Source organism: Neomonachus schauinslandi, chromosome 9 (assembly GCF_002201575.2).
Source record: "Neomonachus schauinslandi chromosome 9, ASM220157v2, whole genome shotgun sequence".
In the NCBI taxonomy this organism is placed as follows: Eukaryota; Metazoa; Chordata; class Mammalia; order Carnivora; family Phocidae; genus Neomonachus; species Neomonachus schauinslandi.
Genome location: NC_058411.1, coordinates 26,283,358 through 26,311,071, shown reverse-complemented (window position 1 = coordinate 26,311,071; position 27,714 = coordinate 26,283,358). Strand labels below are relative to the sequence as shown.

The 27,714-nt window shown below is 40.6% G+C and overlaps 1 protein-coding gene across 2 annotated transcripts in view; it reads right to left on the bottom strand.

Moving 5' to 3' along the window:
- The window catches only part of NEK9 (NIMA related kinase 9), a 36,572-nt gene extending 9,955 nt beyond the window's left edge, over positions 1 to 26,617 (bottom strand). Inside the window, exons 1-18 of one of the 2 annotated variants that reach the window (XM_044918414.1) lie at positions 26,281 to 26,617; positions 23,819 to 23,996; positions 21,957 to 22,012; positions 21,353 to 21,423; positions 19,901 to 20,006; positions 17,828 to 17,959; positions 16,155 to 16,265; positions 15,058 to 15,122; positions 12,716 to 12,766; positions 12,064 to 12,256; positions 10,095 to 10,239; positions 8,921 to 9,151; positions 8,712 to 8,764; positions 7,384 to 7,539; positions 5,613 to 5,721; positions 4,561 to 4,722; positions 1,265 to 1,435; positions 228 to 287 (exon numbers count right to left, since the gene is read on the bottom strand). In XM_044918414.1, the coding sequence (XP_044774349.1) occupies positions 228 to 287; positions 1,265 to 1,435; positions 4,561 to 4,722; positions 5,613 to 5,721; positions 7,384 to 7,539; positions 8,712 to 8,764; positions 8,921 to 9,151; positions 10,095 to 10,239; positions 12,064 to 12,256; positions 12,716 to 12,766; positions 15,058 to 15,122; positions 16,155 to 16,265; positions 17,828 to 17,959; positions 19,901 to 20,006; positions 21,353 to 21,423; positions 21,957 to 22,012; positions 23,819 to 23,996; positions 26,281 to 26,499 (2,269 nt within the window). In that variant the 5' untranslated portion in view covers positions 26,500 to 26,617. The remainder of the gene's footprint in view (positions 1 to 227; positions 288 to 1,264; positions 1,436 to 4,560; positions 4,723 to 5,612; positions 5,722 to 7,383; positions 7,540 to 8,711; positions 8,765 to 8,920; positions 9,152 to 10,094; positions 10,240 to 12,063; positions 12,257 to 12,715; positions 12,767 to 15,057; positions 15,123 to 16,154; positions 16,266 to 17,827; positions 17,960 to 19,900; positions 20,007 to 21,352; positions 21,424 to 21,956; positions 22,013 to 23,818; positions 23,997 to 26,280) is intronic. The other variant, XM_021679577.1, reaches the window with a different exon arrangement.
- Positions 26,618 to 27,714: the final 1,097 nt, after the last annotated feature.

Here is a 27,714-nt window from a genome sequence, read left to right as displayed (position 1 = left end):
TTACTTCCATATGCTTGGTTGGCAAAGATGTACTCTCCCTCTGACCACAATGTAATAAAAGTCATAACTTATTGTGAAATCCACCAAAATATGATCCTCTCTCTTGATCACCGTATTCCTCATTTCCCAAAGATATTTCCTATTTCCCTTTTTGGAAACTACATGGAATCCAACCCAAAGACCCAAAGTGCAGAAGAACCACTGGTACCTGAGACATTGCTACTTACCAGTTCTGATGGATAGGCCGCTGCTATTGGAACGGATGGTCTTAGAATTCAATACTTTCTCTGAGGAAAAATATTCAGTAGGTAAGCATTGTAAACAGCTATAGGCAGGAAAAGTGAGAAGACTAGAATAGGGAGTTAATCTACAAGATAACAGCCCCCCCCCCCTCCAGGTAACTTTATAATTACTTACTATTCTAGATTTTAAAGCACCACTATATTCACTATGTAGTGTAGCAATTCTCCACTTTAACTATTCTTTGGAATTACCTGAGAAGCTTTAAATAGTAACAACACCTAGGTCCCACCCCAGAGATTCTGATTTAATTGGTCAGGACAGTGGATTTCTAAAAGCTCCGTGGGTGATTCTAATGTGCAGCTAAGGTTGTGAACCACTGATCTAAAAGAATGGACTTGGAAACCCTCACACAGGCTTTTATTTTTATTTTTATAAAGACTTTATTTATTTATTTGACAGAGAGAGACACAGCGAGAGAGGAAACACAAGCAGGGGGAGTGGGAGAGGGAGAAGCAGGCTTCCCGTTGAGCAGGGAGCCCGATGCAGGGCTCCATCCCAGGACCCTGGGATCATGACCTGAGCCGAAGGCAGCCGCTTAACGACTGAGCCACCCAGGCGCCCTTCACACAGGCTTTTATAATTCAGTTCATAACAGAGTAATCTTTATGCAGAAAACAGTTATGATTTAGTTTCTTTTTAAAGGTATCCTGAATGTTTCTCACAAAAGTATGAACAGAGACAACCAATTAATTAGTGGACAACTAGAGATAACAATTCTATAGCAAAGGAGGCAGAGCCCAAAGTTATCATGTTAAAAAATGGTCAGAAGGTGGCAAACAACAAAGCTCAGGAAATGACAGTGTTCTGTCCCACCACTAGGTAAGGTCACCATTACTACACTTATAGGAACAGCCTCTTTCCTTCAGGACACTTCTGTTTCTAAGAACGTGACCATCAGAATCTTAGGTGTGAGTCTACCCTCTGTCAAATCCACCCCAACCCTCACATATGAAACCCTTACCAACAATGAGAATGGTGTGCCAACCACGGCAAGATAGGTCCGGGACGTGATGCAAAGATCCAAAAATAGGCCGAGGCCATGAAGTGCAGATATCAGAGCCATGTGGTCTCTCTGTGGGGGTCATTGCCAGGCGACCATTACCACCATTGCCCCAGGCAAAAATGTGATTATCTAGGAAAAAAATCAAACAGTTTAATAGAAAACTAATTCCCCTCCTCTTTGGGTTCCCATCTTTACGTCCTAGAGTTAGAAAGATTTTCCACTATGTAAAAAACAAGGAAAAGCTGTTTATTTCCCTAAATAAAACCTAAACAATTCCTGATGCCAATCTGGTAAAAACGACCACTTCTGCTATGTACTGCCATCCATCCACCCATCCACTCACTCAACTTTTTTTGGTCATTCACTCAGACATAAGTAAATATCTGGGCATCTACTTCATGACATGCACTGCTGGAGGTGTAGGAATAAAGCAGTGAACAAAACAAAGTCACTACCCTTGTGGAACTTACATTCTAGTTGGAGGAGACCGGTCAATCAACCATCTAATACTTTTGGTAGTCATAAATGTTATGAAGGAAGATAAATGGTAAAGAAAAGTGGAAATAAAGAATAACAGTGGGGTATCATTATTTTAGATAGAGTAGTCAGAGAAGTACTTGTTGACACTTGAGCAGAGACCTGCCTGAAGTGAGAAAGAGCGATGTGGATAGCTAGGGGACGAGTTTTTCAGGCAGAGAGAACAACAGCAAGTGCAAAGGTCCTATGGGGGTAACATGAGTATCATGAACAAGGAATATGAAGGCCCCTGCAGCTGGCGCAAAATAAAGGAGAAGAGAGTGGTCAGAGAAGAGGTCAGGAGACAGATGCGGTCCTGGTCATGTAGGGCCATGCAGCCCATTGTAATGACTTTGGTTTTTACTGACTGAGACAGGAATCCATTAGAAGTTCTGAGGAGTAGGGGCACCTGGGTGGCTCAGTCGGTTAACCAACTCTTGGTTTCGGATCATAAGATCATGCCCTGTGTCAGGCTGTGCACTTAGCGTGGAGCATGCTTGAGATTCTCTACCTCTCCCTCTGCCCCTCCCCCGCTTATGTGGACCTCTCTTGCGCATGCACACTCTCTCTCTAATAAATAAATACAATAAAAAAAAAAAAGAAATTCTGAGGAGTAGTATTTAGGTATTTAAAAGGATCCATCAGCCTACCATGAGGAGAATCAATTGCAGGGGACCAAGGGTGGTAAGAGGAGACCAGTTCTAGTAGTGAAGATGATGGGAAGTGAGTCAGATATACTATGAAGATAATCAATAGGATATGCTGATGGATGGGATGTAGGGTATAGAATGAAGCTGCCATTTAGTGACATAGGAAAGCTGTAGGAGGAACAGATTTGGGCAGAAAATCAAAAGTCTGATTTTGACTATAGTAAGTTTGTCTGAGATGCCTATAACATCTTATGCAAATCAGAACACTTTTTAATGAAAAGGGGTACGATTAATGATTAAGCCTGGACAATAGGCATGAATGAGGACTGACTTGGGAAAACTGAGCTCTAAAGCCACCCTACCTTTAGACACCTAAGTCCAGGGGCTGATGAATAACCGAACCTGGAGTTCAGGGGTGGTGATATAAGGCTATCAGTGAATAGGGGGAATTTAAGGTAATACTCACTTAATGGAGACAAGGCAAGAAAAAAGGATTGAGTACTGGGCATTCCAGGGTTTAGAGGGGTCAGATACTGCTATCAATGGCACCTGATGTATCTGCCTGTGCTAGATTGTTTATATGACTGTCTCCCCTACCCTAGACTGTGAACTCCTTAAGGACAGGGGCTTTCTGAGACCCTCTTTTATATTCCCAGAGCCTAAAAGAGGACCTGGAATACAACAGGTACTCAGTTTATGTTGGTTGTGTGAATAGGATGATAAGAGTACAGTTCACAGATGTAGAGAAACATTTATTAGGAGGTAATATGCCCAACCATGGAATTCAATTCTACATTCCTCAGAAGTTAACCTTGTGAAGGACACAGATGTACTGAAAAAACATCACCTCCTCGAGGCCCTGTCAGGAAGTGCTACTGGACTTGCAGCACTTACTTAATCCTCAGTGACATCCTCACTCTGTCTTTGTAGGTAACATTTCCATTTATCTCCATTAAATTTATTTCCATTTTAGTCTGACCTTAACATTTAGTCTGACCTTAACAGCTTGCTCCCTAAAATCCCTCATTTTGGGACCAGCGGGGAAGGTTAACATGACACCCCAAAAGCTGGTTCACTTCAATAAATATGGTAATAGATCACTTATCTGACACTGTCCCTGGATCCCTCATGTGTATACAACAGGCACACACCAAAAGGAAACAAAGACACCTTAGATCATGAGCAACAAAAAGAGCTGAAATGAGTCAAAAGATGAAATGTGATTTGTTGGTCACCAGTCACAAGAAAGAAGTGGCTACAACAATCAAAAAAGTTCAGAAGGGGGGCGCGGGCGCCCAGGTGGCTCAGTCGGTTAAGCATCTGCCTTTGGCTCAGGTCATGATCCCAGGGTCCTGGGATCGAGCGTGCTTCTCCCTCTCCCTCTGCCGCTCCCCCTGCTTGTCAAATAAATTTAAAAAATCCTAAAAAAAAAAAAGTGCAGAAGGTGATACAGGAAAGAGAGAAAAGAAAAAAAGAAAGCAGGAGAGAGGGAAGGGAATAAAGACTTGCTCAAGTGGTAGTAAAGAAGAAGTGTGGTGAAAGGAGCAAGAAGATGCTGTGAGATGCAAGAAAGAGCAATGAGAGGAAAGAGAAGAAAATTTAGTTATGCCAATTCCAATTCTGGAAGCCAAGAGACACACAGTATTCAGCCCTTCAAGCCTTAGCAGTCCCTGAGGACATCACTGCAGTGTGGCTGACCCTGGCCAAGGAGCAAGGTTACATTATGTCATTCTCTCCAGCCACCCAGCCAACATTTATTGAAACCAACATGTGCGGGGCCAGGTATATATAGAAATATTTAATAATTCTTAAAACATTTAACCAAAAAAGTTAAAGTAAAAAAAGTAGAGACTTAGAATATTAACTTTGCCATTATCTAGAAATGTTTTTTTGTAAAAGCAATCACTACGTTGAACACATGAGAAGTTAATGAAAGCTCCATCGGCATAACAATTGGACACCAATTTAGCGTAAATAAAAAGTAAACGTACGATGCAGCTATATAAATAAGCAGTCCACCTCCTTCCCAGGCAAACACTAAAATACAGCTATCGTCCAGAAAGCTTGGAATGGTGTGTACAGACTCACCATCTGTGGCAGCGATGGTAAACTCATCACCGCAGGAAACCCTGATCACTTGCTTCCCACCTAGGGGTCCTCCCAACAGGTTGATTCCTAGACGCTTCTTGTAATTCCCAACGCCCAGCTGTCCACACTTGTTGCAGCCAAAGGTCAGCAGTCGGCCTCGCTCTAAGAGAGAATAAAAACAAATAACCAGGCACAAATGGGGCATGGAACAGAGGGAAAATGCAGCCAAAGTAGAGTTCCATGGACTAGCTTCTGGTTGTTAAGAGTATACAAATAGAAAGCTAGCCACACAATCTTGCACCTAGGGCAGCTAGGGTATCTAAATCAATGACCAATTTGACTCAGGAAGTGACTCAATATCATATTTTCTCTCTACTACTGTATTTTATTTACTTATTTTAAGATTTTATTTATTTGTCAGAGAGGGAGAGAACAAGCAGGGGGTACAGCAGGCAGAAGGAGAAGCAGGCTCCCTGCTGAGCAGGGAGCCCAATGTGGGACTTGATCCCAGGACCCTGGGATCCTGACCTGAGCCCAAGGCAGACACTTACCAACTGAGCCACGCCGGTGTCCCTCTAATACTGTATTTTAAATGTGGAAAATGGGTACTACCTTAGTAAACTCATTAAGTGGTACTAATTAAAAGCAGTAGTTGTCTGGAATTATGGGCATGGCATTCTCATTAAGGGATGTAGTGACCGTGCATTTATAATGATTACCAAAAAAAAAACATTTACTTGAATGCCTAATTTGTTAATGAGATAATACTGGATGCCGGGGGAAAACAGGAGAATGTATATATTGTGGTTTTTTTTTTTTTTTTGAGAATGTATATATTGTTAAGAAGAGCTAATACTTGCGGCACCTGGCTAGTTCAGTCAGTGGACCATGCAACTCTTGATCTTAGGGTTGTGGGTTCAAGCCCCACATTGGGTACGGAGATTACTTAAAAATAAAATCTTAAGAAAAAAAAAAAAAGGAAGAGCTAACACTTGAGAGAATAAAAAGCATGAGCTACTGAGGCCTGTGTATAAAGTTGTAAATCAACTCACCATCAATAGCAGCTGTGTGAGTCTTGCCTGGGGCAATTGTACGGATCTTATAAAAGGACAGTTGTTTGGCCAAGGTAAAGGAGGTTATGTAGGGAACTTCATGGTATGCCTGGAACAAGGTAAAACACAAAGCAAAGACTCATGAGGTAAAAATGAAGGAGTAGTAGGCTGACAATGTTGTCATGGTGACCAAAAGGGCTTTTAAGCTAATTTGTTATTAAGAAGGAGGTGCCAGCTAGCTTTATATCCAATAGAATACAAGACGAAATAAGCTCAGTATGTAATCAGAGAATTTAATTAGTGTATGAGGCAGGACTTTCTGACAACAAAAGTTTTAGATACCTAATCTAAGAGTATACAAAACGTGAACTCTGTATCGCAGAAAGTATCTACATGAGGATAGAGCCATTTACATTCGTCTTGGTTATAGATACTGCAAACCTAACAAAGGCAGGGCAAAGAACTAAAATCTTGAGGACTCTCCAGCCCGTAACGCAACCAGTTTACTGTGATCTAATTTTATCTACAAGGCAGTGTTCTCAACATGTTAAAACCCATGTTCCCTTTAGATTAGCATTAAAAAATTCCTCTCATGTACGTTTAAAATTTCACAACAAACCCAATGTTATAATAAAAACCCAAATCAAGTAATAGTAATTCTAAATATGCCTTTTCAAACTATGTAGACACCCTTCCCAGACTTGCTCCAAATTGGTATTCTCCCAGTTGAGAATCATTACTTCAGAGATGGCTTAAAAATTCTTTTTTTTAAAAGATTTTATTTATTTACGAGAGAAAGAGAGAGACAGGAGACAGAGAGACAGCCAGACAGAGTGGGAGAAGGAGCAGAGGGAGAGGGACAAGCCCAACTCAGTGCTCCATCTCAGAACCCTGAGGATCATGACCTAAGCCGAAACCAATAGATGCTTAACGACTGAGCCACCCAAGCGCCCCGCTTGAAAATTCTTATTCACTGAGTCAGGAAACTTTTGTTTCTCTTTTTATTTTAAGTAGGCAAAATGCCCAATGTGGGGCTTGAACTCATGACCCTGAGATTAAGAGTCGCATGCTCCACCAGTTGAGCCAGCTAGGCGCCCTTGGAAACTTTTGTCTCTTAATTTGATTCTTTAGAACCTAACAAAACTCATCATATTAACACAAAGAGGAAACGAAGACTTAGTATCAGCAGTGAATTTCATGACATCCTTGAAGGAAGTGAATGGTAATTACATTCACTAAGCCTGTACAGGATCAGTGATTTGGGAGCAATAAATCTAAAAAAAACTCTTCAAGGAGGTGATGCATGAAAACATTTCTTTTAATGTTAATTTTCTTGTACCTACTTCAATGATAGGGTAGAACCTGAATTCCATCACTTGGTTCTTTGTAATCAATTTATTTATTGAGGCATAATACACTATAAAATATTGTATAGCTTGAAAATTTTTCTGTATGCTTATAAGTGTAAAACCACCACCCAGATCAAAATAGAGACCATTTCCATGATCCTAGGATCCCTTCTGTTAATACCCATACCCCTTTTCCCAGAAGGAACCACTACTTTGACTTCTGCCATAAAAAACTCCACATAATTGGAATCACATAGTGTGTACTCTTACGTGGCTGGCTTCTTTTGCTGAACATAATAATGTCTGTAAAATCTTTACTCTTAGGTCAAATTCCATGATCACTAACCAATGGCATTCCCAAAGAAATTCCAACCTAAGAGATGTTCTCACAGTGTGGTTAGGGCACCAAAGAGGGTACTTACTTCATGGTTGATGATTCCAGACATGCACTGATTCAGACCCAGCTTGTTGAACTCATTGAGTCCACAGGCCAGCACTTTGCCTGACTGAGTCAGCAGAAATGTCCCATCACAGCCACACTGAACTGCAACAATAATCAAGGCCTTGGGAACATCCACCTGCGTGAAAAAAAATCAGAAAAAAATAAAAATCTCCAGACATAACTTGCATTAGGAAAAAACCCTTAAATTCTTTCAAAAGTGATGTCCTGCATTTAGGAGAACTGCCCACAGTAAAGACTGCTATATCCTCTTCAGATTTTTCCAGCAGCTTAAAGACTACGGTTTTCAACAAGAAGCTCAGGTTTGATAATAAAATAAAAGAAGGCAATGCCAGGTTGGCTAAACAGACAGCCCTGCCAAAGTTTGTTTTAGAGCAGGTCCTACTTAGAAAGACTTCTCAGAAAACACTGGGAAAGGAGAAGCTTCAACCCATCGCTGATTTTGTCCTCTGAGATGGTAGGCCCCACGACAGCTATAGAAGGAACTCAGTAGCCCTAAAGGGTCTTAGTCTGGTCATATTACAAGTGAGGTGACAGAGTACTGAGATAGCAGCCAGGACTTCCAACTGCTCACATCCCTCTAAGCTAACTAAACAGGGCTGGGAATGGTAAGGGGACAGGATGAAAGTCTGTGAAATCTGAAAACTCAAACCTCAGTGTTTCTACTACAGCCATCCCCCACAAATAATACAAGTTAACTTTTTAAACGTAAACAAACATAGTTAACAGTGAATGGTATAGCTGATTACAGTCAACCTTCCCGTGGGCAGGAGAGCCAGATGACCACGCTCTCCTGCAGCTGCTTTCAGATCCCAAGCTAGCTCCTACAGGGCTCAGAGTAATTAGATATTAGGTTTCATACAACATGACCCCTAAATACAAACAAACACATATTTCATCTGGTGTTCAACTGTGGAAATCAGAGGGGAAAATGGCTGCATTGGGTAAAGAGATAATATATTGCTTTCCAGTGTCTTCCCAAGGAATTTTCTGGGGTGTATTTAGCTGATGTGACTTTTTCATGGTACATGCCGATTTCAGCTCTCATTCCTGAGGAAAATGTGACTCCAGAGTGTCCACAATGGCTGTATCCTCTCTCTCGACTACTTATGATTTAGTCAGATGACAAGGCCACATAGTGCTAAATCAGGAATTCTGGATTGTCAGTCTCCCAGATAGAAAATATTTCAGAAATAAACACCTTGACATGAGGAGTCAGAGAAAGAGGAGTCTGTGTTATTACTGAAGTCTGTGTGACCTAGTTTAGGAAGAAGCTGCTTCTGAGTTTACCTTTTGGGGTGTATAATAATCCTCTTCTGAATCCAAACCCAGTCGTCCTGAGACACACATAAGAAAGAAAACCATTAAAATGAAGTCCTCCTTCCCAATGAAAATGTTCTGTAACATTCTCTCTTACTGAATCAACACTTCTCAAGTACAGGCTAGCTACATGATGTGTTTAGAGACATATAAGCTTGAAGTCAAGTTGGCTCCTGGGAATAAGTGGACAGAGACAAGGCTATACCTACCATACTCGCCACAGCCCCAAGAATAGACTTCTTTGTTTCGTGTCAAAACCACCACATGATTATCTCCACAGGAGGCCTGCTCCACTGGATTGTTCAGGAAGAAGTTCAGCTGCATGGGTTCTAATACTTCAGGCCCAGCAACCTTGTCTACCCCCATGCAGCCATAATAATCAGATCCAAAGGCGTAGAGCTGACCCTCATCTGCAAAAGGAAGGAAGGCATAACCCATCACAAGAATGACTTTGTCCAATCAGAAAGCTGGGCAGGGATAGAATGAGACTATCCCAGCCAGGGATCTCATATCAAATGATTACATCAGAGAAATCCAAAGGACACACTGTGCAAGTCTAGAGTTGTTTTTATTTAGGGGGTCACGGGTACTATTATAACAATTTTTAAAAAGTGGTAGTCATGTTGAAATTTTACTGTGGCCATCTCTATTTTCTAGAGAAAAGGAAAAGTAAGTAAGGGCAAGACGAAAACTAAACTTTAGCACTGGGTATGTATGGAAGTGATGAATCACTGAATTCTACTGAAACCAACACTGCACTGTATAGTAACTAACTAGAATTTAAATAAAAATTTGAGAAAATTTTGAGGAAAAAAATGTAAACGGCTTAAAAAAAACTAAACTTTAGCTCTTTTTTTTTTTTTTTAAAGATTTTATTTATCTGACAGCTCACAAGCAGGGGGAGCAGGGAGAGGGAGAGAGAGAGAGAGAAAGCAGACTCCCCACCAAACAGGGAGCCCAATGCAGGACTCAATCCCAGGACCCTGGGATCATGACCTGAGTCAAAGGCAGGCGCTTAACCAACTGAGCCACGCAGGCACCCAAACTTTAGCTCTTGATTCCTGATTTGGTGTTATCCATATCTGATGAGGTGGTAACATTACGTTCCCCCCCACTGGAACATACAACGTATTTCTCCTGATCCCACCTCTTCTCTGTTATCCACGTGCCTTTCCTTGCTTATCACCCACCCTAATACTATAGCAAATTGGGGATGTTGTTATTAATGTGTATATCTGCTGTCTTTGGTTCTTCAAATACTATCTTTTGCTATAAAATCCCAACTGAAACTGCACAGCATTAAGTACAAAACCCCATTTAATTGCACTGGGACGCTTTCTGTTGATGGCTTACCTGTCACACAGACAGTGAAATCATCACCACATGACACATGACGGATAGCTTTGCCTTGCAACTTTTCCACATGCTTTGGCTGTCGGTAGGAGGCTTTATCTCCATGGCCCAGCTGACCATGGAGTTTAGTACCCCCTTGCATGTTCTGTGAAATAAAGAGGTCTTGTGAAGCTTTAACTTTTCATGTCAAAAGCTAATCTTCAATATAACTTCTTATCAAAAAACCATAGGAAAAAATCAGCTGGAAATTTAGAAATGAAAAAAAATCAGTAAGGAAATTCAACCTTTTAATGATAGGTAGTTTATACTACCCCTGCCAACAGGTAAAGATTTAAAAAGCATCCAGATTGATATCCCTCAAGACTTAAAAGAACACATTCTCAATTCTGTCTTTCTCCTTCAAGTCTAAGGTGAACTTTTATATTTAATTATGGGTGTTGGTGAAAAAAAATTCTTTATGTAGTCTGATTTGACTGTTTTCTACAGGAGTATAGCCTCTTGGAAATCCTTACTAGAAGTTTTTCAAATTTTGGTCATAGTTTCCCTGAAATATGGAACCATTATAAAGAATCTGGCTGCATCAAAGAGGCTGCTATATAGCACTGAGAATAGGTCTAAATGATGTTTCAACAGTTTTATAGAGAAAAGTAATTCTTTTCAACTGTAAGTCCTTATATAAATGTTTTTTAAGGGACAATAATTTCATTCCATCTGTGGCAGCCCCCCAGGGGCTAGTTGTGTAAGGGACAGGGTTTTAAGGAAGTAACAGTTAATGTTCTATAACAGAGGTCAAATCCTTCATTCATTCTTTCAATCTATCAATAACTGAGCATCTACCCTGTCACACACTGGGGACAAAGCCTGTCCTTGTGGAGACGTTATCTGAGACTTGTGGAAAAAATGAGCTCTCTCAGGAAGAAAAGGAAGAGTGAGAAGAACTGAGAGCCTAACACAAGGCCGGGTAAAGGAAAAGCACCAAGTGAGAAGGCACAAAGAGACAGGAGAAAAGCCAAGAGAAGATGCTCTCGTTGGGAGCCAAAGGTTCAAGGAGGGAGAGACCAACTACGTCAAATGCCGCCAGGAGGTCGAGAAAGCAAGAACAACATAGTATCTGTGTTTTAAAAAATATTTTATTTATTTGAGAGAGAGAGAGTGCACAAGCGGGGCGGGGGGGGCGGAGCAGAGGGAGAGGGAAAAGCAGATTCCCCACAGGGAGCCCGACATGGGGCTTGATCCCAGGACCCTGCGATCATGACCTGAGCTGAAGACAGACGCTTAATCGACTGAGCCACCCAGGTGCCCCCAAAATATCTGTTTTATGTTTACAATTTATAGGTCATTTTATTAAGAGTAGTTTCAATCAAGTGGCAGGGATGGAAGCTGCATTGTATGTGAATGAGGAGTGAGTGGGAGATAAGAAAAGAGATAGCAAATACAGGCAATTTGTTCCAGAAGCTGAGAGACAGGGTGAAATCTAGAAGGGAACAAAGGAAAATTCTACTGAAGATATGCCTAGCTATCTTCAACACTGATACAGGTCTTAGAATTTTCCTATGTGGTACACTGCTTCATTTGTTTATAAAATTATTTCACAGATACTAGTTGCTCTGAAACTCACGGTAATAGAACAGAGGAATTAAGTGACTTTCCGAAATCACCCAGCTGTAAATTAGAGTCCAGTCTCCCAAGTCCAAACCTAGGGCTCTTTTCATTCTTTCTTTCCTTCTTTCTCTCTTTCATTCATTCATTCAAAAAACATTTACAAAAGACCTAATATGTACCAGGTACTGGGGAAAGATACTCAGTGAACTAAACAAACAAAATCCCTGCTCTCATAAGAGCTTACATTCCCTCACCCCATGCTGCCATTACCGCAGCACATGTTCAACTAACAAAATACTTAGACAGCCTCGGCCCAGTAAACAATTAGGCTTATATCACTGTTCTAAGGTACTTAGCTTTCACTTACCACCCAGGTGTACAGTTCCTTCTCCACTGTGACCACAGCAAAGTGAGTATTCCCTGCACACACCTGCCGGGCACTACAGCCACTCTTGATGACATCCAGTTTCTGGGGAGTGGATTTTCCACCACCCCAAACATAGACTTCACTGGTTCGTGATGTTACCACAGCAATGGGCGCTTCAGTCACAGTGCTTGACCTGTCAACAACCCCCAGAACAAAGGCACATTTAACATAAAAAACTGTATCAAAGAAAAATGCTTCCAGTCTGTTCCCAGAGAAGAACTGCCAATTATGGTATGAGAAAGTATGTTCTTTCTCGACAACTTATTTCAACCCTCTATCATAGAGGCCTTGCAATTCCTGCCTCCAGGCTTCATCACAGCTCAGCCAGATCAGATTCCAGTCTGGTCCATAACACCTACACTTTTCAACTTCTCAACATTCATCATGGTAATGATGTTCACTTCAGCATGAGGATGAAATTATAGCCTTCTGTTTTCTCAGAAATGATTATCTGACATTTACGAAGATGTTGGCTTCTCAAAGGATGCCAAAGGCTACTTACTGGGATCAAACAATGCATGGACCAAAGAAAGAAAGACCCCCTGATGGTAATTTAAGAGATAGCACTTTTTATGAGTCTCCTAGGCATTACCTTGGTCTTTTTGTAGGTGCATTAAGCAGTGTGACTTTTTCCTCCATCTCTCTACCAAAAGAAAAGCAAAGATACGTGAGTGAAGGAATAGGTTCCTACATTGTACCAGTGTCTCTTTAATACATTTCACAGATTTAATCCTCTATAATCCATATACGGGCCTGGCTTTGGACAAATCATTAGATATGACAGGGCCAGCAGTTTGGGGCCATTTGTTTTCTTTCGCCAAGAAACATTCTAAGCTGGAACAGAGAACCTAGAGAACCTCTGTTGCACATTTTAAATACCTGCTGATCTCTCCATCCAGGCTGCCCACTGACTTCCCAACTCACCATCTCTAAACCTCAGCTCATTCTCTTTCTCCCATACAGCTTTTCTTTCTGACTCTCCTATTTCTGCAACTGGTACTTCCCATTCTCCCAGTGGACTAAGCTTAAAACCTCAGTCACCTTTGACTCAGCTGTCTCCCTCTCTTCAATATTTGAGTCCTACAGATTCTACCTATACAACGCCCTTTACATTCACCTCTCCTCTCCAGGCTTGCCACGTTAGCTCTGGGCAGCTCTGCTTCCCACCTAGACTGCAGTAGCACCGCCTAATAGGTCTGACTCACCACACTGCCAATCCACTTTATCAGTCCTATACTGATTTAACACTGAGATTAGTTTGCTAAATGAGTCTTCCTTAGGCATGCCCCTTATCACATGAACTGCCCTCTCATAAACATCCACTACTGTACTATAGCTTGAATTAAGCACAGACCCCTTTGTCTAGCATTCAAGATCCCTACCTGTCTTTCCAGCCTTCTTTCCTTCTACTTACTCCCCATATTCTAGCCCAGGGTTCTCGTTCTGTCTAAAACACTTATAGCTGAACTCCTGGGGTGGTACTTAGGCATCAGTAGTTTTTGAAAGCTCTTGAGGTGTTGCTATCGAGAGCCCCAGGTATAGAACCACTAATCTAGTGAAGTAGGACTTAGTGTTTCCTGAATATTTTCCACAGTTTGCTATGTCTGTGTTTTATCTAGAAAGCTCTCTGTCTTATGTTTTTTCATCAAGTACAAAGTTCTAATGAAATACCGTGTATAAATCTATAATTATCTCGATAAAAATTACAATTAAAAATTATCAATGGAAATATTTGAAAAGAAATTAAAATAGTGATTATACTGTTGGGAAATAAGCCAGATAAAATTAAATATGTTTAACCAGTAGCAAAGGGCGATACTGCTGGAATATGTGCCGAACATAAGTGGAAGGTCACGGTGCTGTTTCTGGAGTATTACATGTAATTCTAGACATTAAAACATTGGCTAGACCTTAACTGGAGGAGAACCAGAAAAGATTAATTAAATGACACAACAAAATAAAGGTACTGACCAAATGACAAAGATTATGGAATTAAATATATACTTAATGTATCTAAGGGCAAGACTTGAAAAAAGAGCAGAGCAAAGTTTTGACTACTGGGAAGATACAGAAACAAAGAACTGGTAGGGGAGGAAGAAGGACAATAAGACAAAAACAGTATAACAGGATGAGAATAATAAAGGGGTGCCTGGCTGGCTCAGTCAGACGAGAATGCCACTCTTGATCGCAGGGTCCTGAGTTCAAACCCTATAATGTGTGTAGAGATTACTTAAAAAAAAGAATAACAAAGAATACATCTTCCTTTAAGTTTGGGTTTGAAGCCTCCTATAGGACGTGAGGGATAAAGGACCTCCTTCCTATCTCTAGAGACCTCTAACACAGAAAAAAATCTCAGGAAGTAACATGTCAACAATCATGCAACCTTGATTTCTGAAGTAGACTCCTCCAACTGCAACATACCATCTAAACGAATGCACTGAAACAAAGGCCCACTTTAAATCCATACTACTATCTGATAATTCTTGTGCCAAGCCCTGGGCTGAGCACTTTATATGCATTCCCTCCTTTAATCCTTACCCTACCTGACTTTATAGAGGAGAAAACTAAAGACCAGAGATGTTGAATAACTTGACAAAGAAAATACTAGAACTCATACAAACCTAAGGATGTCTGAGTCCAGAGCCCTCCTCTCTTAATTACTACACTCTAATGCCCTAACTCAGATTAAAACTCACAGAAGAGGGGAGTGCAGAGCTCTAGGCTCTCATCAGTATAAATTCAGAACAAAACAGCACAGGCTAAGGAGATGAGAGTCAGGAGCTCCTCCCCAGCAGCAAAAGCAGAGATGCTGGTAGAAAATGGCACCAGAGCAGCCAAGTCAGGAAACACTGCCCTCTCTTGTGGTCCTCTCATCAGGCCTTTAACAGTCAACCAACCATAGAAAGACAAAGAATGGACTTCTCTGTACTTTACCTCCTGCGTTTCTTGAGAAGGGGGCGATCCAAAAGTTCATCTGCTGTGGGTCTCTGCTCAGGATCCTAAAAAGTACAAACTGGGTTAGTTTTAATTTAAAGGAAAAGGGCAAAATGGGGTCTAAAGAGGCATTTTACTTCCTCTTAAAAGGCTGTATGCTAATTACTCAAAGATCACTGTATATTATCCTTTTGTTTCAAAAAACAATTTCTTGGGCGCCTGGGTGGCTCAGATGGTTAAGCGTCTGCCTTCGGCTCAGGTCATGATCCCAGGGTCCTGGGATCAAGTCCCGCATCGGGCTTCCTGCTCCTTGGGAGCCTGCTTCTCCCTCTGCCTCTCTCTCTCTCTCTCTCTCTGTCTCTCATGAATAAATAAATAAAATCTTTAAAAAAAAAAAACCAAAAACAATTTCTTATGTCACATTCCATGTTTGATGCATATCATCTCACTGTCAACAACACGTGTACATGAATGACAATGCACTTCCTTACTCGTTCAGTTACGGCACTGCCTCTCAAACTGCAATATATATGGCACAAAAGAATCTCTCAGAGTGCTTGTTATAAAGATTTCTGGGCTTTATCTACAGAGATTCTAATCCAGTTTGTCCGGGGTGGGACTCAGGAATCTTCATTTTTTATTTGTAAAACTCTTCCATCCCCTAGCATTTCTAATACCTATGGTTCAAGAACCATATTTTGAATAATACCAATCTAGAGCTACACAGAATATATATACAGAACTATATATATTCTGCACACTAGGAACTCTAAATTATCTGACTATAATTTTGTAAAATCAATCTACGAAAATTAGTCTTGATCATAAAAATGGAGCACAATTTAGAAGGTAAAATCATTTCACAAATCAATAAAGTAAGAATAAAGCAGAATAAAGCTTAAGGATTTGTTGCCTGAAACATATAACTATCATTAATTGCCAATGCCTATTCTTCTGGGTATAGCCAGCCACAAATATATCCTACCCTGGGGAAGTGAATGTGGCTTTGTGCAGGTTCATCTATGCATACCATACTCCAAACACTATGGTGGGAAGGGAAAACCCTAAACTGAAATCAACATGTAAGTCACACTTACCTGGTCAAGACATGCGTGGACCATTTGAATCAGTTCCAAAGAGTACTGGCTAGAATCAACTTCCATGGCCCGGATTCCTTGTACAATCTTTACACACAAGTTGAGTGGATTCTATGACAAAATAATTATTCTTGGTTATACAAAGATTACAACCTACTACTAGGGGCTCTGAAATGTCTATTTTTTTTTAAAGAAATGGCAATAGTTCTGCATTAGGTCTGATTTCTTTTATAACTATTAGTATGCATCAGCAAGAAATGGCTAGGGATACACTGTTGCTATCAGAAGGAATGAAGCCAAATGGCCAACAAGGAGATATGACTATGGGGCCAATAGTATAATACTCAGAGTACTTTATAATCTGATCCTTCAACTGAATCTCCCCAAAAAAGGCAAGCAAGATTAGCCATGCTTCCTGGCTTTAAGTACCTCCTTTGCCAAGTAATCTGCCTCCTAATTTATATACCCTAAAAATGGTTATTCAGGGGGATACTCTGCTGCAACAGATAAGGCAGTAAATAATAAGATGACAATGTCAATAATATTATAATAATAATACCATTAACTCCTTTATTGAGAGACCACAGTGTGCTAGGTAGGCACTCTTGCAAATCCCCTGTAAGGAGGTTATTATGATTACCAATTCAGAGATGTAAAGTAACTTGCCCAAGCTACACAGATAGTAAAAAATGGCGTCATAACTCCAACCAAAGTCTGTCTTGACTCTAAAACTCATTTTCCTTCTACTATATTACTTAGAACAGTTAGATGATATACCAGAATAAACTTTAGAATTAGGAAAATAAATAGGTCTCATGAAAGGCCAATGAATTTGCATTATCTTACATTTGCATTTTTCATATACATTATCACAGCATCTCTATGAGAAAGATATATATTTTTTCCTTGTTATAGATAATGAAATAGAGGACCAAAGAAATTCTGAAATGATTTGCTTAAGTTCTCACACATGATTTGTAGAGGACATTGGATGTGAATCCACTTTTGCTACTCAGATTGGTCCATGGACTAGCAGCATCAGTATCATGTGGGAGCTTGTTAGAAATGCAGAATATTGGGACCCACTCCATACTTACTAAAAAAAAGAGTCTGCATTTTAACAAGGTGCCCAGGTGATTTCCTATGTGTATGAAAGTTGGAGAAGCACTGCTTTACACTGGGCTTTACTTAGGAAGAAAAGAAAAAACACTAAAAGGATTTGGTGTCCATTACAATAACAACCTCTAATATAAGAGTCAGTGTATAATTTTTTATAAAAAGATCAAAACACTTTAATGAGTATTACATAATTTGCCTTAGCTTTAAAAAAAAAAAAAATGATGTAGCCTAAGCATAAGAAATGAAATGGCTTATCCAAACAGCAGCATCACATAGTGGATCGTAGAGCCAATTTCAAAATTATAGTCAACAAACTCAAGGACAATGCTCAAAGCACTTGAGTAAGATTATTTCAGTGGGGAACTGAAGTTAAAGATAAATCTGGTATACAGCATTTTAATAATATGCTATACCAAGCCACTGCCTGAATACTTTGTTTTTTTGCCTACAGCTGATTTCTGATGAAGAAATCAGAAACTCAGGGATAAAGGAATTTGATTTTCTCAACCAAGTTATACCATTTGCAAGGACAAGGTGGGGATAATACAACTTACTGTAGCATCAAATGTTCTCTTTAATGTAAGCAGTTCAAAAATGACACAGCCTACTGCCCAGATATCAGACTTGAAATTGTATTTTACTCCTTGGCAGAGCTCTGGAGACATGTAATATGGAGTTCCCACAAGCTGAACAACAAAGAAAACAATCAAAGAATAACTTCATTTCTGAGGTAACTCTATTAATATTTCAACAACTGAAGTAAATTTCTCACAAACTAGTGATAACAACTATAAAATATTCATCAGCATATCCCAAAAGCTTTTTATGAGATGATGGGGAGAAATCTTTTATCTTATCAAATTTCTTGGATGAATTATAAAGGGTAAAGGCACTGTGGTAATTTGGAGAGGCACAACAGTGATTCCTAGATCACAAAGGCTTTAGGCCCACTGAAGACTTCATACAGATAAAGACATACTTAGTAAAAGTTCACCAATGGAAAAACAAAAACAAAAAAACTGACAGGGAGGAGATGATAAGTAAATAAAGGGGTCAAAAGTTCTAACCGAAGTGCATAGTACTGAAACTCTGTAAATGGCTGTTTGACCTCTATAATAGTAACACAACTAGGGAAATTTCTTTCAAATTTGAAAAAGATCTTCTGCCTTGAGGAATGAGTTTGGAAATCAAAATGTCCTGAATGGAGGTTGTGCCTCTCCCCAGATGAAATGATGAGTACCCCAGAAGTTCTAATAAAACTGATAGCCATCTTTAACCAGCAAAGCAATTTTTAGATGGATTGTATGGCATTTATAAATCTTCATATCATTCCTTCTTTACATTTAACTGGCTAAAAAAAGTCAAGTCTTGGTTTTACCAGATTATACTTGATGAGAAAAATCCATATAAGGACATGATTGCTTCCTCAGAAGCTCAATATGGCACCATCATACAACTCCCAACCCTGGCTATTAGCATGTCTCTAAATTGCTTACAGGCATATCTTGACATTATCAAAAAATACCAACGGGGGGCGCCTGGGTGGCTCAGATGGTTAAGCGTCTGCCTTCGGCTCAGGTCATGATCCCAGGGTCCTGGGATCGAGCCCCACATCAGGCCCCTGGCTCAACGGGGAGCCTGCTTCTCCCTCTCCCTCTGCCTTTCTCCCTGCTCATGCTCTCTCCCTCTCTGTATCTCTGTGATTCAAGTGAATAAATAAAATCTTAAAAAAAAAAAAATACCAACGGGACAAAATTAATTTTATTAACTTACATTTTCAAGTTCTTTCAAGGACAGAGCACTGTGAAACCAGAAGAGTAATAATTGGGTTTTATAATTCCTAAAAGGATGAAATCACTGTCCTTAAAGATCAACTTATGTCTACTCTTTACCAATGGTCTTTCTTAGGATCAGGTGAGAAGGGAGCCCTGCAGTTGGGATGGCGTATGATATTAACACCAGATTGTTCTCTGCGCATCAGCCTTTATTTGTAGTACAGGGCTTCTGAACCAGAAAAATTCAGAGGAAACACAAAAAGAGATGTCCAACATCCTAAGCTCAAACACTAAATAAGAGATAAATTGAAATCTACTAAAGATCCTAGGCCAGAAAAAATGGTAGAGCATTTTCCCGTTTTCATTTTTTTATTATTTTTTTATTAAAGATTTTTATTTATTTATTTGAGGGAGACTGAGAGTGAGAGAGAGAGCAAGAGAGCGAGAGAGAACATGCAGGGAGGAGGGGCAGAGGGAGAGAGAGAAGCAGACTGCCCACTGAGCAGGGAGCCCAACGTGGGACTTGGTCCCAGACCAGGACCCGATCTGAAGGCAGACACCCAACTGACTGAGTCACCCAGGCGCCCCCTTTTCCTGTTTTTAGAAAGTGTTGGAAAGGGCTGTGAGGTCAGAGCTGTGATGTGGACAATGACTCCTGAAAGAACATCTGAGCATGTAAATGCCTATTAGTAAGCACAGGAAAAAGACTCCTGAAGACTTGCTTTTTAAGTATGGAGAACTTGCAAGGACTACTGAGAAAAGTGTGTGAGATTTGGAGTGGTGTACGGTTATATCTCATAGTACTGGAAAGGAAAAGAAAAAAAAATTAACACAAGGGCAACACATACTTACCGTCTCAGCCATGGAATACTCAGAATTAAGTTTCTTGGCTAGGCCATAATCTCCAAGTTTTATTAGGTTTGCCTTGGTCAGAAAAATATTTAATGTCTTTATATCTCTGGAAAAAAAGATACTGTGTATTAAACTCCTATAGACAATTGTTCTGTTTTATCCCCAACTCCGCCCAGAATTAGTACAGAATAAAATGAGTGGTTACCACTGCTCACACTGTTATGGGATCCCAAACAGTGGTCACCACTTTCCCCATGTACTTTAACATTGAAAAGGGGATTTGGGGGAGTGGAGGCAGAGAATTAACTTCGTTCTCCAGGGCTTCATAGCACAAGGATGTCTCCTGTACCACTGAGGATGTTAGGAAAAATTGAGAGGGCCAGATGGAAAACACAGCCCCACGTAATCCTGTAATTCCTGTAAGGTGCACTGCCTCTTCAATTACCATTTATGCCTTGAATTGGTTGGTGTTAAAGCTTCAAATCTGTTAAGGCAAGGGAAGGGGCTGCACATCCCAGCAGCAGCATGACTAGGCTGTGTAGCTCACCTAAATAAACCACTAGCTATTTTTCTAAAGATGAGCTGGTCCTATGTAACAAATAAACTGTGCTTGGTTCACACTCTGGCTTCCTTAAGATGTGAAAAAAACAGAATACTCTTTGTAACTTTTGAAAAGAAAATAATATGCAACTGTAGTAGCCATTCAATAGCTATTGAGAAGCACATGTTAACTGAATAAACAAACCAACAAAAAAAGAAATACTGGTGAATCAACATTAATCTCTAGCAATTATCAATGACTCACTTAAGAAGGGTATAATGTGGAAATGTTCTAATAGCTCTTTCCTATACTAGAAATGAATAGAAAGCTGTTTTTCCCCAAAGATCTGGTAGAACTGTACAAAACAGCTTTTTATCTAAATCAAGACTCAATTATAAAATTAAAAATACTTGCCAATTATTATTGCTCATAGAAAACATTTACCATGAATTGCAACCAATCTAATACCACTTCTCTTAGTGGCTTCTAGAGTTTACTGATGAATTAATGAATTGAACTCTTAAAATATCTCTCAAAGAAGTAACTGAGCAGTACTTGGTTACTGAGACTCTTCCTAGATCACAAACATAATTTAACTTCAGGAAGTGAAGGTAACACCCCTCATTACTCACTCTTTCCTTCCTAAATTATATTAACGGAAAAGCCTCGACTGCTTAACCAAAAAAATAGTAGTGCTGATGGGAGGTACCCAAGGTGGGGTTTAGACTGGTGGGGAGGAATCCATCCTGTTTTTTTTTTTAAGTAGGCCCCACACATACCCAGTGTGGAGCCCAACGCGGGGCTTGAACTCATGACCCTGAGATCAAGACCTGAGCTGAAATCAAGAGTTGGACTCTTAACCGACTGAGCCACCCAGGTGCCCCTCCATCCCATATTCTTTCACTCATTACCTATGAAGGATTCCAGCTTTATGGATACAGCTCACTGCTGAAACAATCTGAAATAGGTACCACACCACCATCTACAGAAAAAAAAATTATATTTGGACTGGAAACAAAAAAATTCCACTTAAACAAAGACACACACTAAAACAAACAAAACAAAGGAAGCTGCAACCAGAGGTTATGATTCAACATGACCTGACATCTCTTGCTTGGAGGTTGAGTAGGCAAAGAAAAGTGGTAGGGGTAAAAATAAAAAGCAGATCATCATAAAACAGTTCCAATGCCATTATAAAATATAATATAGTGAAGCAGAGTTGTGGAAAGAAATCCAAGAATGCAAAGGTATAGAAAACTGGGCATACCAGTCTGCAGTAATAGAACCGGAAAAGAAAGCCCATAGAGAATCATGATGTGGAGATAAAGCGTTTAGGAAGCAGCTATAGACAGCTTCCTTGTTAGAGGTTTCCTTTCTCAGGAATAGCAACCAGAACCTGGAAGGAGTCTGAACAAAAGGAAAAAAACACTCTTCATTGTTGGAAGAGTAAATACAGGCCTAGAATGCAAGAATCACAATACAATTCTAGCTTCCTTCCACAGAAGCACGAATTACCTCTTCCTCAAACAACTTGTCCTTCTGACGAAGGATTTTGTCATACAGGTTCCCTCCTGCAATTAAACAAGAGACAGGTGTGAACTGCTTCATAAAGATCAAAGCTTGGCACCTGTGGCTACTAGGATTTTAACAGGTTTTAACTGCTTCTTCCCCAAAGGAATCCCCTTCTTCTCTCTTGGCTCTTTATAAAACTCTCCCCATCCTTTGAGGACTGTATCCAAAGTCGGCTTCAAAGATTCCCCTCCCTAACAAATGAGGCTTAATGCAAAAATGGGAAGTATGACATTTTTAGAAAAGAGAAGAATAAAGACCATTCCTGTATTATCCCAATTAGCAAAATATCTTGAATGTCTTCAAAATCAGAAGATTTTCTTTTCTGGAACTCCTTTTAAAGGAATCTGCAATATTTTTGTAACAACTCTCTGGTGTGACTATTAGAACTATACCTATGATGCAATATTTTTGTAACAACTCTCTGGTGTGACTATTAGAACTATACCTATGATGCAATGTTTTGTACGTACAGGGGTTATCTCATCGACAACTTCCTTTCTTTACTACTTCACACTGAAAAGGTTTCCCATAATTTAGGGGACACCCTAGACTGTTTCCAATCATTACTCCTTTTACTAACTCCTTTATGCAGAATAAGTCTAAACGTGCTTCTCCCTTCCGTTTATCAAGTAACAGACTGCAAATGATCACCATTCATTTTACTTCTTATCTAAAACTATAACTCACACCTTAGTTCTGGCTCAGTTTCACAGCTTCTTTTCCTCTGCAATTTAGTAACTCAGTGTTTCAACAAATTTACCATTTGTTCTAGTCCCTCCTAACCACAAAGGAAGTTAACTGCTTGAGGCTTCTGCTACTTTAGAAATCTCTAATATAATCTTGTACATTTAGGGTTGATCAGAACCAGCAACAATCATGGTACACAAGAGACAAGACAAAAAGAAGTCTAACAGCTTTCTCTTAGAGATTTAAGTGAAGTATATGCTGGGACTTCCTTAGCATGTAGCTTAAGAAAGGGCTTTGAGGGTTCTCCTATGTAATAAGGATAACAGCTAGTATAGTATGTATTAAAGATTTGCTACACACCAAGTACTATGCTAGGGGGTTTACATATTCATTTAATACAACAACCCTAGGAGACAGGTACTGTTATTAATAAACCCATATTAAGATGAGGAAGCTGAGGCACAGAGGTTTCTTGTGCAAAGTTACAGAGTTAAGACGTAGTAGAGCTTGGGATATGGGTTTAGAATATATTCCTAGCAACTGAGCTAATACTGCTATCTTACAAGCAAAATGGTCCACAGAAATCAGAGACTAGATAAATTAAGGCCATGCTTTACTATGTGTCATTTTCATTCAACTATGAATGAAAATTGAACCACTTTTTTGAACCACTTTTCAATTGGATAGTTTTGGCTGAGTCAATATAAGTATCACTTGTAAGATTTCATTAAATATTACATCAAGCAGTGCCAAGCCACACTGTCTCTAGCGCCTAATTAGATGTCTAACATTAATGCCTAACTAAAGTCAATTCATGTGAAAAAACTTTGAAAAGTGAATGTAAAATTCAACTGAAAAAATAATTTGAAGATGGAACTGTAAGCATTAAGAGAAAATTTGAGTATGCAGGGGAAAAATCCCTCCCCTTATTTTGTAAATCACTTCAAAATTCTCCAAGAACTATTCTCTTAAACTATATGAACTATTTCTCTTAAACTCTAGAAATCCATTTAAAGTTTTTAATCAACGTATATGCCTCTTATTTTCTTCTCCCCTTCAAGGTAAGTATAAGCACAACAATGTCTTGCCAGAGGAGGTCCCACTGAATTCTACCTTACCATTACAATATTCCAGCTCAATCAGCAGAGTGGTATTGTCCATGAAGTGATTGTAGTAGGCAATAATATTGTCATGCTGCAGCAGAGCCAGAATAACAATCTCATTCAAGGCATCACGACGTTCCTTCTCCGACAGTCGGGTCAAATCAACTTCCTTCCACACAACCAGTGAGTCATCCTACAACACAGTAACAGAGGTATTGTGCTTTCCTCTAGCCTGGCAGAGAATGAATCCACACCTTGATCTGTAAGCCTAGAAAGAAAACTTCCTAGATGGGCAGAGACTGACTTCTTTTATTTTTTCCTTTAAAGAAAATGGGAACAGAATTTAAAGGTTCTTCATACAATTGAGCATTATAATTTACTACAGGACTGGGGAAAGTGAAGCACTAAGATCCTGTTACATTGTTGCTACAGTTAATTTACATGATGTCAATTCCAGGTAAAAATATGAGCTAGAGGAGCTCTCAAAAGATTCTATTGACAGACATCATGACAAAGGGCTAGTCATGATAAACACTGTAGTAGGGCTAGAATACTGGAGAACTGGAGAGAGTAGTTATCTAGAGCTGACCATAGTTTCTTGTAAAATGGAAATATTAAACTTACCTCTAATTTTATAAATTTAGATTTCTCTAGTGATTTCTGTTTATGCTTTCTAGATAGGAGTAAGTCATGCCTAAGGGCTTAGAGTTCACTTCCCTCACCTGCCCTATTTTGCAACTCTGTATCTCCTGTAACTTTTACATGTCAAGTGTTTTCCTCTATCTCAGACAATTTATCTGCAGCTCCCAATATTCACTCTCTTTTGTAACACCCAAATTCTTTACTGATACTGCTCTCCATCCAGGCCAGGAGCATCCCCACCTAAATCACTCTCCCTATCCTTTAGAATGATTCTGCCAGGCCTTTTAAAAACTTTTTGGGGGGGATATCCTGATAAACCTTCTACTGTGCATTTATTCAGTGCAACCATTCCTTCATTTTCAGAACTCATACACTGATATGATATTTGTGCATCCTTTCTCATTTATATACACATACAACTTAAATGCTATTTTCTTACCAAGAGGGTTAACTTGTCTTCCCAGTGAAATATAACCTTCTGGAGGGAAAGGGCTGCTTCTAATCAAACCTTTGTAAATTCACAAACCTAATAAACATTTGGTGATATGGATAATGCTATGCCAATTTTGGGAAGTGTAATCAAATTTAACATAAACCAACCTCAGTAATCAAGTTCAACATGATGGAAAGGCATGGGCGAGGAGATGTGAAACTCTGTTCTAGCCCAAGATTTACTTCTAATTTAAGTGTCAAGTGATTTAAATATACTGTCTTAGTTTCTTTAATTATAAAACAGAAATAGCAATGCTCCTCTCCTTTTTCATACTATGAGTACAAATAAGAAAAACAGATACTAACAATAACCCTAAAATCATACATTAATGTTGCCTTAAGATAAACACTTGATTTTTTCTTGCAACCCCCCCCCTCCTCCATCTTTTAGCCTTAGAAATATGCTGACTTGGAACACACCCCAGAACTGCAGATGGATCACTTATGGATGAATCATCATCATCCAAAGTCTTCAAGTTTAAGACATTAGGGATCAAATCCAACTGATGGTTAGTTTTTGGAAGTAGAGTCACCACTACAGGGTTTCAGATCAGTATATGTTATGAACTTGGGGGTCAGTGATCCACGAATCTCTCCAAAGGATCTGTATATATGCAATAGGGGATGGGGGAGGGAGGGATTACGTTTACATCAGGTTTTCAAAGGAGTCCTTCCTTGCCTCCCGCCAACCCAAGTTAAGAAACAGTGGCTTAGAATATATCAAAAAGGTATTTCCCATGCATAAACACTGCCGGATAAACACTGATGAAGAAAGCAACGACGACCCAATGATCTTCTAGAAAAATCTCCAATTAAGTAAGTGTTCATACCTGAATTTAAAGATAACGGCAAAGACTGCGGAGTTGCCACTGACGTGGGAATTTTGAAGCTATGCCCCTCCTCTCCACCCCGACCTTGGAGAGTTATACACAAGAGGAAGGAAGTTTTGACAACACTTCACATTCGTATGCCACTTTAATTTACAGTTTGCAAAGTACCTTCGTTCGAGTCTCAAAATGAAACTTAAAAAATAAAGACTACTTTTAGGGTAATTATCATTAACCCCAATTTACAGATGGGGAACCTAAAGCTCAGAGAAGGCTCAATGCCTTGCTCAGTTCCCCGGGTTCGACAGAAACGACCAGTCAGTAAAACCAGTGATCTAACAATTCCCAGTGCAGGTGAGCTGGAAGAATGGAGTAGACCCTGAGACATACACCCTGCGGCCACGCAAACCTAAGTGAGGACGAGGCGCAAGCCGCAGGCAAAGCCGGGACCGGGTCGGGTCTGGGAAGCGGGGCGGCGAAGGAGGGGCTGGGGCGGCCGGAGCCAGGGGCCGCTACCTCTGTGCGGCGGTACAGCGTGGCCTCCCCGAAGGCGCCGCGGCCCAGGATGCGGATGGGGATGTAGTGCAGCTCCTCCTGCTCCGCCGCGCCGCCGCCGGCTCGCTGCCCCGGGCCGGCGCTGGGCCCCGGGCCCGAGTCCCCGCCACCCCCGGACTCGCTCCCAAAGTCCGAGTTGATGGAATCGCAGTGTCGCTCGTACTCGCCCAGCACCGACATGATGGCGGCTGCGGGACCGGCCTGCGTGTCCCCAGCGGCGCTGGCCGCACTACGACTCTCTCGCTTCAGACGCCGGCCCGCGGCTCCGACAGCTCCGCGACCCACCGAGGCTCCATGGTGGCTCCTTCCCCCTGACCCGGAAACAGTTCCTGGTGCTTCCGGCCCGGCGGGCTTTCCTCCGCCTTCGCTGGCCCACTTGCTTGGTCTCGCGGCCCCGGCTTCCCTCCCTCCGGGCGGGCGGCGCTTCACGGTCGCTGGGGTGCACGGCATGGAACCGAAGGCCTCTGGCCGCGTTAAGAGAGTCGCCGACCGGTCTGTAGACCCCATCCGCAATCCCTGGCCAAGTTCCAAACAGCTTCGAGGTCCAGAAGTCGCGCAGTCGCATCTTGGCGCCAGGCCTATCTAAAGGGCAGTGGTTCCACGTTGGACAGTGCTCTTTGTTTAGTGAGATACTGAAGGTACTATAGTAAGCAGAAATATTTGCCTCCTGTCATCTTAGCAGTGGGCCCAGTTATTGCTCCCAGAACCACCCTAGGTCCCTCTTCTATACAACTCCAGAAACAAAATATTTTAAGTCAATTCTCCTGACACACTTTTTCCAGATTTGACATTTTCCTTTCATGTATCTTTCCAAATCTTTGACCGTCTCATCTCAGGCAACATTCTTTGAGTACAAGTGCCAGTGTATTTGAGGGTGGGAAAGCTACAATAAGACTCTCCTTACCAGCAAGTCACTAAGAGAATTGTAATACAGTGAAAAAACATGTTCCATCAGCTACTGACCTTGGGCAACTTTACATCTCCAAGCTTCTTTTTAAATCTGTAAAGCTGTAGGAATATGACCAACATCACAGAGATTAACAGCTAACTTTTATTAAGTGTTATGTTCCTGACACTATGCTAAAGGTTTTCTTTCCTTGAGTCATCCCACTTAATCCTCCTATTATTCTCATTCTACAGAAGGAACTGAGATAACCCAGGTTAAGTAACCTGCTCAATGTTACACAGCTAGTAAGGGGAGCTGGGAGTCAAACCCAGTAATCTGGATCCACATCATTCAGAGAGCATGTTGTGGGACTAAGAGAAAGTCATGTAGCTGAAGGCCAGGGTGTATGTGGGGTAGAAGCAAGAGAAGACAGGGCCTCAACTGTTGTGTTTGGCTTTCCTGTGGGCAAAAAAAAAAAAAAAATTATTCAAGATTTTTAAGCAGGCGAG